General features: G+C 38.9%; 1 protein-coding gene across 1 annotated transcript in view; it reads left to right on the top strand.

The window, feature by feature from the left end:
- DCDC2 (doublecortin domain containing 2) overlaps positions 1–14,115 on the top strand; it is a 144,546-nt gene that overhangs the window by 106,472 nt on the left and 23,959 nt on the right. Inside the window, exon 8 of the mRNA XM_068960481.1 lies at positions 10,722–10,822. Within this exon, the coding sequence (XP_068816582.1) occupies positions 10,722–10,822 (101 nt within the window). The remainder of the gene's footprint in view (positions 1–10,721; positions 10,823–14,115) is intronic.

Raw genomic sequence — 14,115 nt, forward strand, 5'->3', positions numbered from 1 at the left:
GGTAGCTGGATTAGCCAGAATTAAGAACAGGAATCGTGAATTTTAAGTCACTTATTAAGTAATTTCAAGTCACTGGGACCCAATGAGGAACAATTCAATTATTCTGATAAACTAAAACTAATTTGCAGTGTAATTTTTATATGATTACAAAATTAGAAATGAAAAAAATGAAAGCTATATATACTGGTTGGCTTAGATAATCCAAACTCAGAAGTATCTTATTTTTCTCAGATCCATGTATCTGTTATGAATTTTATAAAGTATATCAAAATTGATATAGATTATAAAATAATTTTGTCATGAATTATAATATTTTATATATATGTGTGTTTTATTCTTTGTTCTTTGAATATTGCTGATTTTGATGAAAGTCTAAAACATCTAAAAAGAATAAAATAGAAATGAAGGGATAAGAACAAAATTACCTTTGATCTGGGGAAATCAATGGTAATAATGCTTTTATTTTCTGCCTACACTTAGGAAATTTTGTTATCCCCATTTAAAGTCAAGGTAACATAATCAAAATGGTTAAGATTAACTCTATGCAAAGAGTTAATAGTCAAATTTAAACATCAATTGCATATCAGATGATAATATCTAGAGTAGGAGTCAGAATGCAGAAAGAAGCCAGATACCATTCAAGCTGCAGTTAAGAAAACAGCCTATTTAAGTGGATGGATACAGTTATTTTCATATAATATTCTAAATTTCCAAAGAAAAATATCACTCACTTATGATATTCTTGTTCCTGTAAAGAGTTTCCATTTGAGTTTATGGGTCATAATGAAACATATGGGGAAGATTAGTGATTAAAAAACATTCGGGTTATATGGCTGTACTAAATTAGATGTACGCAGAACATTAGCTGTTGCTTGATTAGTTTTTCATTCTGCCTGATGATAATAAACTTTAATTCAGGGGAGCACTATAAAGGAGATATTGTACAAGTTGTTATGAGGATCAGAGAAGGGCTGGCCAGTACCCTCTTCATCAGGAAGTGTTATCACATGGGAATCCCTCTTCCTTCTCAAAATCACTACTTGCTAAACTTCATGCGGGGTCCACTTTCCAAAAGTGCTTTCTCTGAATTTCACTAAGATGTTGTGATGACCACAATCTGGATCTGGGAAGGGTTTTATTGGAAATTAAATATATTTCACATATGAGTATAGTTTACATTAACCATATTAGCTAATGAACATTATTTGAGTGTCACCTTCTTACCAATTTTACTTCGAATTCTGCCTCTAGTGATTGATGACACAGATAAAGACAGTATGATTTTCCTTATAAACAGAGCTGTGTACTTTTCCCTTCTTAGAATATTATCTTATATACTGAAAGCCATAAACTCCTTGCTGCTCACATTTTTTTCTCAGTAATTTACTGGGTTTAATGAGCTGCTTTTTAAAGTCAATACTTTATAGTTAATTTAATATTTTTATGAGAAAGTGTCAGTAGTAAAGCATGGTAAAATGTTTATGGTCACACTAAACTTTCTTATTTACATATAGAGCTTCCACTTAATAGATATCTTGTATTTCCAGAAACTATTTAAAACTGGCCATTATTCTGTTATTTTTCTTTTTTTCTGTCCTGATAAGTTCTGGGTGAGTGAGTGAAGTCGCTCAGTCGTGTCCGACTTTTTGCAACCCCATGGACTGTAGCCTACCAGGCTCCTCTGTCCATGGGATTTTCCAGGCAGTAGTCCTGGAGTGGATTGCCATTTCCTTCTCCAGGGGATCTTCCCGACCCAGGGATCGAACCCAGGTCTCCCGCATTGTAGACAGATGCTTTACCGTCTGAGCCACCAGGGAAGTATCAGTTTCAAATACTGAACACATTCAATTATAGTTTATAATACGATTTTAAAAGAATTTTTAATAAATCTGGTGAGAAAGTATCCTTTAAACAAGATTTTTGTTGCTATTTAGTTGCCAAGTCATGTCTGACTCTCTTGGGACACCATGGACTGTAGCCTGCCAGGCTCCTCTGTCCATGAGACTTCCCAGGCAAGAATACTGGAGTGGGTTGCCATCTCCTACTCCAGGGGGTCTTCTCAACCCAGGGATTGAACCCACATTGCAGATGGATTCTTTACCACTGAGTCACAAGAGGAGCCTTAAACAAGATTATTGGGCTTACATAGTGATCATCACCAATTACATGAACGTATCATTCATTATTTGGCCACTTTTCTTACTTAACATTTACAGTTTTAACATATTAAAATTCTGCAATGTTACTAAACTAAATACTGATGCACTGAAATAAGGAAATGCTTTCATTTCTGCCATTGTAGTTGTGGAAAGGCTAAAAATGCATAAGCATTTGTATCCCATTTCTGTAGGGGAAACAGGTTCGTATTTATTACAAACTACATGATGATGACATGACTGCCCTACCTCAGCAGCTCTGCTTTCATTTTTTAGGCAATAAAATTCATAAGGGATAAGTGAAAAATAATTGAGGAGCATTTTTATTTTTACTAGAGTGTTTGTTATTGCTTTGCTGTGTAATATACACTAAAATGTCTATTCATGATTCAAAGGAAAAAGATTAGAGCTGAATTTCACTGTAGTGTGCATCCAAGCATTGAATTTGATCCTCAGTGTAGTAATTGAATGAAAGCAGTATTGTGTATCAAATTTATCCTCGCTCTTTAGTTTGTTAGCAAATGGCTTTTATAACGAAGATTTTAGGGTAGGGGGGGACTTAAAAAAAATTGAATCCCTTTTCTCCTTTCTGGCAAATGTGTGGGTATCTTGGGGTGGGTGTTTTTTTGTACATTGTAGGGGAGTGAGAAATGGAGGTGATAACAGAGAAGGAAAACAGAAGGCTGCACACTTGCAGGAGGTTTTTTAACCAGTGCCTTCAGACCAGGAGGAACGGGGTGTCTGCCCTCCCTCAGCAGGTGTCTGCAGGAGTCAGAAAGCTGATTTGTGAAAGCTCTTGCCCCCGCTATTCTTTCCAGATCATTAGTTTTGAGCAGTTGGTGTATTAGTTGCCTGTTACAGCTGTAACACATTACCACAAACGTGGTGGCTTGAAACAACATAGAAGCTATCATCTTACCATTCTGGAGCTCAGAGTTTCCAAAATGGTCCTCACTGGGCTGTAATCACGGCGTTGGCAAGGGCTTAGTCCTTCTAGAGTCTCTAAGAGGAAACTTTCTATTCTTGCCCTTTGCTGGTTTTGATGGTTGGCTGCAATTCCCTGGTTTATGGCCTCCTTCCATCTTCCAGGCCAGCAATGACCCCATGGTCCTTCACCTGACACTGATCTCCCCGCCACTCTCCTTCATTTCCAAGGACGTTTGTGATGACACTGGGTCCACAAGAATAATCTAGGATAATCTCCCCATCTCAAGGTCAGCTAATTAGCAACGGTTATTCTATCTGCAATCTTTATTCACCTTTGCAACACGAAGTGACTAACTGGGTGGAGAGATCTTGGATACCATGTTATTTTGCCCACCACACATAGCCTCATTTGTATTGATCCTGTGTAGCTTTTATGACAGTCTTCTTTCTGTTCACTTCTCTCTATCCCTCTCCTCATTTAAATGCTATAGTGCCAAGTGTGGCCAGACTAGGGCAAAAACCCTGTAACAACACAAAGAATTAATGGACCGGGCTAGTGGCTTTTGGAGAAGGCAATGGCACCCCACTCCAGTACTCTTGCCTAGAAAATCCCATGGATGGAGGAGCCTGGTGCGCTGCAGTCCATGGGGTTGCTAAGAGTCGGACACGACTGAGCGACTTCACTTTCACTTTTCACTTTCATGCATTGGAGAAGGAAATGGAGACCCACTCCAGTGTTCTTGCCTGGAGAATCCCAGGGACGACAGAGCCTGTTGGGCTCCCATCTATGGGGTCGCACAGAGTCGGACATGACTGAAGTGACTTAGCAGCAGCAGCAGTGGCTTTTACATTGTACTGTCTTTATATTCTGTCTCCATGCAGCAAATATTTTTGAGTGCTTGCTCTTCATTCTTTCAACAAACACCTTTTCAACTCCTGTGTGCCAAGCTCTCTTCTATGCTAGGTACAGAACCGTGAACAGTAGGGTGTGGTACCTGCTCTCTTGGAGCCAACACTTTGGTGGAGACTGAGAAACACTAAGACACCAAATAAACAAGAAAAATACCAGCTAGTAATAAATGCAGTGAGAGAGTTAAAACCGAGCATTGTGGTGAATGACTTGAATTGGAACAAGGCAGGTTTCCTGAGATCTGAATGAGAAGGAACAGCTAATCATGGAAAAAGGGAGGAAAGAGCATTCCAGGTAGAAGGTGTAAAAACCACAAAGGCATAAGGTAGCAATGAGTTTGCTGTTGGAGAAAGAAAATGTACCTGGAATTTAATGGGCAAAGAGAAACTGGTATGAAACGTGGTCTAAAAGGGAGTTCAGGACCAGATTACATCTCTGTAAACCATTGTAAGGAACCTGGATTCTGTTTATGCTGGAAAGTGTTAGAGAGTTTCTTAGTAATTCTGATCATTTGTTAATATTACTTGACTATTGTGTGGAGAACAATCTACAGGAAATCAAGAGTAGAAGCAGAGGGACGCTACTTTGCAAGCTGTTGTAGCCCCTCCAACCAATAGTGGTGATTGAACCAAGTTGATAGTGGAGCTGGAAATAATATTCACATATTTGGGGTATATTTAAAAGGATTGAATTGACAGGGCTAGAATGGAATGGATATAGGGAATGAAAGCAAGATGGAAATGAGAATTCCCAGGTTTGGGATTGAGTGGTGGTGCTGTGTTATGGGATGAGGAATATAGAGGATGAATAGTTAAGGCTCGGGACCCAGAGTTCTCTTATGACCATGTTAAGGCTGAGATGCCCATTAGACATCCAAGGTGAGTTGTCAAGTTAGGTAATTGTATATATGAACTTGGGGATCCATGAAGAGGCTGATATAGATTAGAGAGTCTTTGGCACATGAGCAGTTGAAAATTATGTTAAAGCTTGTGATAAGGGTTAGAAGAAATCTTGAATGTGGGTAAGATGATTATTGGTGCACCAAAATTTCACAGGCAGGCGATATATGACAAAAAGGGGCACTTGTTGATATTGGGATGGAATAAGACTAGATTTCTGTTTTTATGTAAATTTGAGGGACGATAAAAGTAATTGTGTGTCCCATTAGAGGCTAAACCCCTTCCTCTCAGTGGATTGTATACTCAGTCTCTCAAGCATGTCTCTGCGACCCCATGGAGTATAGCCCGCCAGGATCCTCTGTCCATGAAATTTTCCAGGCAAGAATACTGGAGTGGCTTGCCATTTCCTTCTCCAGGATACCAGGATATCTTCTCAACTCAGGGATAGAACCTATGTCTTCTGCATTGGGAGGCAGATTCTTTACCACTGAACCACTTGGAAAGCTGACCCTAGGTAGCACCTACCCTTAATGAGTTGTGGTTAGGACATCTGAACTATTGGTAGCAATACCTATACAATCATTGCACATAATGGTTGCCATTATGATCTAACTTTACTGTGCAAGTTTAAATGAGCAGTCATAATAAAGGGAAAGTAGTTAGATTTTGAAGTGCTGCATAATATTATATTGAAACACAATATTTTCACAAAAATTTTAAATTTCTTGGGTTATCTATCCTTGCAAGCAGGTGTTTTAAGTTTTTAATGTTTTAGTTTACCTTCTTCCATGGGGTGTGTGTTTAGTAGCCTTTTTTTGTGATTTTCTTTTTTAAAATTTGTTTTTATTGGAGTATATTTGATTTACAGTGTTATATGTTAGTCTCAGGTAAAGAGCAAAGTAAATCAGTTAAACACATATTCACTTTTTTTTAGGTTCTTTTTGCATATAGATCATTAAGAGTATTAAGTATGGTTCCCTGTGCTATAAGTAGGTTCTTATTAATTATCTATTGTGTATATATATGTATATCTATAGTAGTGTGCATATGTCAGTCCCAATCTCCCAGCTTATCCTCCCCGTCTGCCCCATTTACTGTGGCACTGACAGAAAGGGAACACACTGTATCATTCTAATTCTTTACCATTGTATTTTGGCCTTGTTGGCAATTCTTTGGTGCTGTTTTTAACTTTCTCGTTTTCAGGCCTGCTCTTGAACTTTCACCTTGAACATTCACATGCCTTTGAACACTCATCATGAATGTTTGTCATATTTTTGAACATCCGGTTTGGCCCTGAATGAAGTACAGTAGTTTCCCTTTATCTGTGGTTTTGCCTTCTGCAGTTTCAGTCACCCACAGTCAACTATGACTGGAAAATATTAAATGAAAAACTCCAGAAGCAAACAATTCATAAGTTTTAAATTGCATGCTGTTGTGAGAAGCACGATGAAATCTCATGCCCTCCTGCCTCTTCCTGCCCAGGAGGTGAATCAGCTCTTTGTCCAGCTTATCCCACTCTTTAAACACTTCAGTAACCTTCTTGATTACCAGATGGATTGTAGAGGTATTTCAGTGCTTGTGTTCGAAGGAACCCTTATCTTACTTAATAGTGGCCCCAAAGTGCGACAGTAGTGATGCTGGGGACTTGCCTAGTGGTCCAGTGGCTAAGACAACCGTGTTCCCAATGCAGGGGGCTGGGTTCAATCCCTGGTCCAGGAACTAGATCCCACATGCTGCAACGAAAGATCTTGCATACCACAACTAAGACCTGGTGCAGCGAAATCAATAAATAAAAAGAAAATATTAAAAAAAGAAGAGTGGTGCTGGAAATTCAGATACTCTCTTGTGCCTAATTTATTGATAGAAATTAAACTTTATCATAGATATGTTCATGTAAAAAAAAAAACAACATAGTGGTTTCAATGAAAAAAATTAGTCAGTAGTCAATCTAAGAAAGAAGTGGAGAATTTTATTTGAGCTAGTCTGAGGATTTTAACCTGGGAGGTAGTCTCTGGGAGCTTTGAGAACTGTTCTGAAGTGGTAAAGGGGAAGGCCAGCACATATGTGATTTTGACAAAGGGGTATGTTCAATCCACCACTCATCTTGGTAGAAGGTCAGTGCTATTTTTGAGGAACAGATAGCTTAGTTAATGGTTTTATTTCTTTTCTAAGTATGGGAATATGCATGAATCCAGGTTCATCATCCATTAATTACAGTATGGACCCATCAATTTATTATGTGTTCTAATAACATTTACTGACATGAGAAATACTCACGACATGGTTTTAAAGTAAAAAAAGTCTTTTGAAATTATATATACATTAGGATCTCAGTTTTATGAGTGTGTGTGTGTGTGAGCATGTGAGAGGTAGGGGAGAGAATCTCTGGGTCATGGGATGTTTATTTTCTTCATCTCCCAAGTTTTCTAAAATGCATGCATGCATATTAAATAATCTATAATCAAAAAATGCTATTTAAAAAATTTCCACTAGAAATTCGTATTCCTCTATTTTAAATTTCATACATTTTTAATAAAAATTCAAGTCCTTTTTCTTATCATAAAGTAACTTTCTCGCTGTTCCTTTTTCCATCACTGTTTATTTATTTCCAACCTTCCTTTCTTGCTCCGTGCTACTGAAGGAGGTGGCTTGCACATCTCCTTTCGGTGAGGAACAAATCCTACAACCAAACACTTTTACCTTTGTGTTCTGTGGTTTTGTCACGGTACACAATGCTGAGCTTTGTTGACTTGGCTACTTGCTGTTTCTGTCCTCATGGTTGCCATTTTTCCATTCCAGTGCCCTTTCCATGTTATTTGTTATTATTGATCTCATTCTTCTTTTCTTGTGAAATGTTTATCCTAAAACACATCTGTAAGCCGTCCAGAGCTCTGCTTGGATACAGTTAAACATTTCAATGAATGTGAGCACCAACAATATATTTCTTTAGTATCTGTAGGTTTCTCTTTGTGGTCTCTTTGAAAGCAAGTGCAACACTCGGATGCAAATATGTCAGCCCCAAAAGTCACAGACATAGGTCATAGTCTACCAGGACCAGCATCTGTCTTTAAAGGACATTGTGTGGATTGCTATGATTGTTGTCTTTTAAAGTAATTCAGAAGGCAGAAAGGAATGTCAAACACACTGAATTTTCCTTTTTCAACCATTTTGGAGATAACATTTGATAAAATGTGCAGCCTTATTTGAAATTAGTTTTTTCTGCCTTTACACATTCTCAGAATTATGAACTCCACATGTGAGTACAGGGGAATATATTTTTCTATCATTTAATTAACGTCTTCTACCATCAATGTAATGTTTATTATTTCGTTGAGTTTCATGTTCCAGAATTTGATGGAGAGACAAATACCCACTTACCCTCTTCTTGTTGACTCTGATTTTATAGACTTGGATTACTCCCATTCACTTCTCTTCTTTTTGGACAGAATAATTATAAGCTGTTTTCCTTGCCCCTTGAAGTGTCCTTCCCTGTACTTTTCTTAGCTCAAGAATCATTTTGTTGAGCTTGTGACCAAAACTTTCTGCATTTACTCCAAGCTAAACATCAGTATGTGAAAACATCACCACATACATTTTCTGTTTTTCTGTATTCTTTCTTCTGATATGCTGAGCTGCAATTTCATTTTGGATCCACATTTTCAGTCATAAGAGTCAATGGAGTCAGGACATAACCATTAGACCAATTAAGTCAGACGGGAAAGACAAATATCACATGATATCACTTAAATGTGAATCTAAAATATGATCCTAATGAATTTATTTACAAAACAGAAACAGATTCACAGACATACACACACACACACAAACAGCAAATTTATGCTTGTCAAAGAGGATAGCAACTGGGTAGGGGGAGATAAATTAGGAGTTTGAGATTAGCATATATATGCTACTATATATAAAATAGTATCGATCACTGCAAGGAGATCAAACCAGTCCATCCTAAAGGAAATCGTCCTGAATATTTATTGGAAGGACTGATGCTGAAACTGAAGCTCCTATACTTTGGCCAGCTGATGAAAAGAACTGATTCTTTAGAAAAGACCTTAATGCTGGGAAAGATTGAAGACAGGAGGAGAAGGGGATGACAGAGGATGAGATGGTTGGATGACATCACTGATTTGATAGCCATGAGTTTGAGCAAGCTCTGGGAGTTGGTGATGGACTGGGAAACCTGGCGTGCTGTAGTCCATGGGGTCCCAAAGAGTCAGACACGAATGAGTGACTGAAATGAACTGATACATAAAATAGATAAACAAAAGGGACCTAATGTATAGCACAGGGAACTATATTCAATGTTATAATAACCTACAATGGAAAAATATGGAAAAGAATATGTGTGTGTGTGTAACTGGATACTTTGTTGTATACTTGAAACTAACAAACCATTGTAAATTAACTATACTTCAATAAAAAATGAATTAATCTATGTGAATTAATCTAACATGTCTAATCAGCTTTGAGGGCAGTACTGTTATTCCTGGTTTTTAAAAAGGATAGTAGAGAAGTAATTAAAAAGGAAAGTGGTTTCTCCAGGAGAAATGAAAGGACTTGAGTTTGGTTGTATTTCCTCTCTCCCGTCCTTTCTTCCTTTTTCACTTGGCCGTACCGCCTAAGCTTCCACAGGGCTCTATTATAGACCTTATTCCTTTTGCATCAGGGCACTTTATTGATGATGTGTGTATATTTCTATCTGCTCGTTAGTCTGGAAGCAACTTGAAAGAAATCTGAATCTCATTTATATCTTATATGGCCACATTTGCTCCTATTGTGTCTCACATACAACTGAGCCTCAGCGAATGTAAAGTTGTGTTTTATGCTTTATGAAGAGTGACTTCACGACTTGGACAATATGAAATATTATCATGTGGACTGTGTTAAATATTTGTGCTCTGAGAGAGAAGTTTCCATTTGAGAAATAGAAGGGGTTTTTAAGACAAAAGATGAAAACATTTTCTAGACTGTAAGGGTAATCATATGCTGCGATAGATTATCAGAGAAGGAGGTGGGATCTCCATCCCTGGAGGTTGTAAATGACTGGGCAGAGAAAACAACCGTGAGAATGACTGAAGCATTAGACCTATCCTGAGGCAAACAGATAGACAGAAAAACAAATGGTCCTGTGATTCTTTAATTACTTAGCCTGGAGAAGAGAAGACAGAGGGAAGACGTTGAAATGACTTCAAATATGGAGAACAGTCCTTATTGCTTTCTATAGGAGATCAAATCGAAGGAGCTTATCCTAACATCTTAAAGATTTGGGTTATGTTTTACAGTTAAGGATTTTAAGACATATGTTGTGAAAATCCTGTGGAAACCTGCAAAATAAAAGATTGATTTGTGTGAGATACGGAGTTAGCTCTGATTCTGTTGCAGTAAAAATATTTTTGATGTTACTCAGAATGGAGAGAATTGTTTTAATATATTAAAGGCAAATTGCTAAAAGTAGTATTTTCAAGCACCAAGCATCATCACTGCTTCATGGCTAGGAAGAGAGAAAAGAGATATTAGGTGGGAAATCTTGCCCTTCTAAATAACTGTGCAGGATTGTGCTGTTTTAATCAGTACCAGAAGGTGAGGGGGAGGCTGGGACACAGCCCTGCTCCTCTGGGTCAGCCTTGTTTTGGTCACCGAACCTTTTCCCAGTGAAAATCTAGAAGAATTGGGGGCTACAAAAATCTTGGCAATACAAGGGGAACCAGAATACCTATAAAAAAGAATCATTAGGAATTTGATTGCAATTTCAACATTCAGCCACATGATGTCACAATTGGATTTTGATTTTCACTGTGTGTTTGTCTCAAATTACAGATGAAGGCGTTTTCAAAGCTGGAGAGGAGAGATCAGAAACGCGGGGGGCAGCTGAAGTCCAAGAAGATGAAGACACTCAAGTTGAGATTCCAGTGGACCAGGTAGCCACCATGCCTTTAAAAAGACGTGTGAACCAATGACTACCATTTTCTTTCAAGTTTTGTGGGATGCTGTTCTCAGGCAGATATAAGTTAAACCTTCTCAGGTACTAGCTATGACCTTAAAAATAAAACACCTTCAGTTTTTCCTAGTATTCCTACAAAGAGGAGCCATTAGGGCAGTCTTTATTACAGAAAGTGGTATATCTTCAATAAACAGCACTGAAGAATGAGGTGGGTTGGAGTCAGGTATGAGAAACAGAGGGAGAAGGTTTGATACAAAAGAGTATTGGCTTGGGGGTTTTATCTAGAAGAAAAAGTCCTCCATTTAGAACAGCAGTTTGAAAGTGCTGTTGTCTTCTGTCCTTTAGGGTCCTTGAAATGGATATGGTTGGAATTTGTTTTTCGTGAAGGAATTGCTTACATAAATGCAGCTCAAATATTTGCTAAATGTGTATTGATTTTCTTTTTCGGCCAGTGGAACACTGCTGTAGAAGTGTGTGTGTGTGTGTGTGTGTGTGTACACACATGTTCTCAGAGAAGAGACTAAGTAGTATTCATTCTGGCTTAAATGACACAAGAAATAAAAGTCATTTAGGCTTTTTAATACAATTCAGTAAGGTTCCTTACAATTCTAAGTGGAGGATTGGAATTTAAGTGAGGAGGGGGAATTCATAATCCCAGGCTCGAGGGAATACAAAATCACCAGAAATTGCCACTTGTTCTCTGACTGTTACGTGATGTTTCCTTTTCAAAGAGCAAATTTCACAATCCAACAAATTCCAAAAATGATGTTCTCAGTTGTGTTTGTCTTAACAGTGCAGCAGTGAAGTTACTGCCTGATTATCCCACAGGCATTTTCTGTAAGCGTCGCCTCCTTGATGAAAAGCTTAGTGTGTTAAAAATCACACAGATTTCCAAAATCCAATTTATTACCCAGGATTAGCTACAACTAACAATTTTTCATAAACTCCAGTTGTAGGTATTTTTTCCCTGAGGGAAACTGGGATTTTAAGTCTTCGGTGAAGCTATAATTAAATATTATATTTTAAGACAAAGAAGAGAAATCATCACGTATGTACAACACCTAATAGCAGTGGGAACCAAGACTAATTTATATCCGAGTCAAAAATGCCAAATATCAAGGGAAAGTCATAGCATTATTATGGAAGGGAGATCTCTCTGTTAATCACTTAAGTTTTGTAATCTGTGATAGGTATTTCTTTACTTGTGAGTTGGATGATCACCGGAAAGAGAAGGGGATGTAGGGCAAATTGATCTCAATAATACTTGAACAGCCTTGGAAAGAGTCCACAGAGCTTGATTTCTTATTTGACACAAGAATGCTAGCCTATTAAAATACAAGTATGCAAGAGAGACTGATTAAACAGATTGCTAAAGGCTGGGCCATTTCAACAAATTCAGTTTGAAGAAAAGAAAACCAGGTAACAAAAGGTCAGAGTAGGTTTTGACCTATTTAGGTATTTCTTCGAACCTATTGGTAATGGAGCTAGGATTGTCTAGCTCAGGGGGTTGGCACGAAATGCTTATGAAGTCAGGTCTTAGAGTCATTCTCTCTGTGGCCTGGTAATCTTTGCTCCATAGATCTTTGCTCTAAGCAGCTATGTCATAAATACTGTGAAAAACCAAGTGAGAGTGTGGAGACATTAGTGTAAAGCTGATCATAGTAAGAACAGAAAAGAAAAAAGTGGAAGTGTTAATCATTCCATTGTGTCTGACTCTTTGCAACCCCATGTACTGTAGCCTGCCAGGCTCCTCTGTCCATGGGATTTTTCAGGCAAGAATACTGGAGTGGGTTGCTATTTTCTTCTCCAGAGGATCTTCCCTACATAGGGATCAAACTCTGGTCTCCTGCATTGCAGGCAGATTCTTTACCGTCTGAGCCACCAGGGATGCCGAGGACCTGCCCTAATGGTGATGTTCGTGAAGCAATAACTACAATTTATTCAGTACTTACTGAGTGCCAGGCACTGTACTGGGCACTTTTAGCTCATAGAATTGTGATGACAACCCTGTAAGGTAGGTCTTATCACCCCTACCTTAGATATGAAAAGTAAGCTCCTACAGGTAGAATTACTTGCTCATCAGTTATACTGTTGAGTAGAAGAACTGGGATTTGTATCTAGGTCTAACTTCAAAGCACTGAAGTGATCTGGGAAAAGAGTATTAAATGCCCTAAAGCATCTGTCTACAATGCGGGAGACCCGGGTTCCATCCCGGGGTTGGGAAGATCCCCTGGAGAAGGAAATGGCAATCCACTCCAGGACTATTGCCTGGAAAATCCCATGGACAGAGGAGCCTGGTAGGCTACAGCCCATGGGGTCGCAAAGAGTCGGACACGACTGAGCGACTTCACTTTCCTTTCTGCAAAAAGTTAGTTAGTTACCCAAGGAAGGGAAAAAATCCTTGCATAAGAAAGGAAATGTCCATCATATACTCCTGGGCTCAGCTATTTCCTTTTGGGTCCTCCCTAGTAACTCAGCTGGTAAAGAAACCTGCAACGCAGGAGACCCTGGCTCAATTCCTGGGTTGGGAAGATTCCCTGGAGAAGGGAATCTTCTACCCACTCCAGTATTCTTGGGCTTCCCTGGTGGCTCAGACGGTAAAGAATCTCCCTGCAGTGAGGGAGACCTGGGTTTGATTCCTGGGTTGTGAAGTTCCCTTGGAGAAGGGCATGGCAACCCACTACAATATTCTTCCCTGGAGAATCTCCATGGACAGAGGAGCCTGGCAGGCTACAGTCTACGAGGTCTTAAAGATTTGGACATGACTAAGCACAGCCTGGAGAATCTCAGGGACGGGGGAGCCTGGTGGGCTGCCATTTCTATGGGGTCGCACAGAGTCGGACATGACTGAAGTGACTTAGCAGGAGCAGCAGCAAGCACAGCACAGCAGCATATATCCTTTTGGGCCATATCTGCTTAATTTCTTTGGACTTGTTTCTCATCATCTCAGTGGTTCGTGTTGTAGCTTTAGTCAAAGGACCATGAAGAAGGGTGTGTGTGTGTGTATGTGTATGTAAATATCAAGTCCAAACTGGCCAAGTACTTTATACATGTCTGAAAAACAGATCTAGTTTCAGAAGTAAGGATTAAGGCCTCTGTTGAGAGGCAGTTCACCATGGATCTCTGGTGTTGTTGCATGTTTTGTGAGTTGAGGTACAGACTGCCTTTGTTCAGGACTGCTTTATCAAGGATATTTGCCTAGTGAACAGCCTCCAAACACAGATAGTGACTTCCTCTGGAACAGTCATTCTCAACTGAAGGTGATTTGCT

The sequence above is a fragment of the Capricornis sumatraensis genome, chromosome 22, assembly GCF_032405125.1.
Source record: "Capricornis sumatraensis isolate serow.1 chromosome 22, serow.2, whole genome shotgun sequence".
Classification (NCBI taxonomy): domain Eukaryota; kingdom Metazoa; phylum Chordata; class Mammalia; order Artiodactyla; family Bovidae; genus Capricornis; species Capricornis sumatraensis.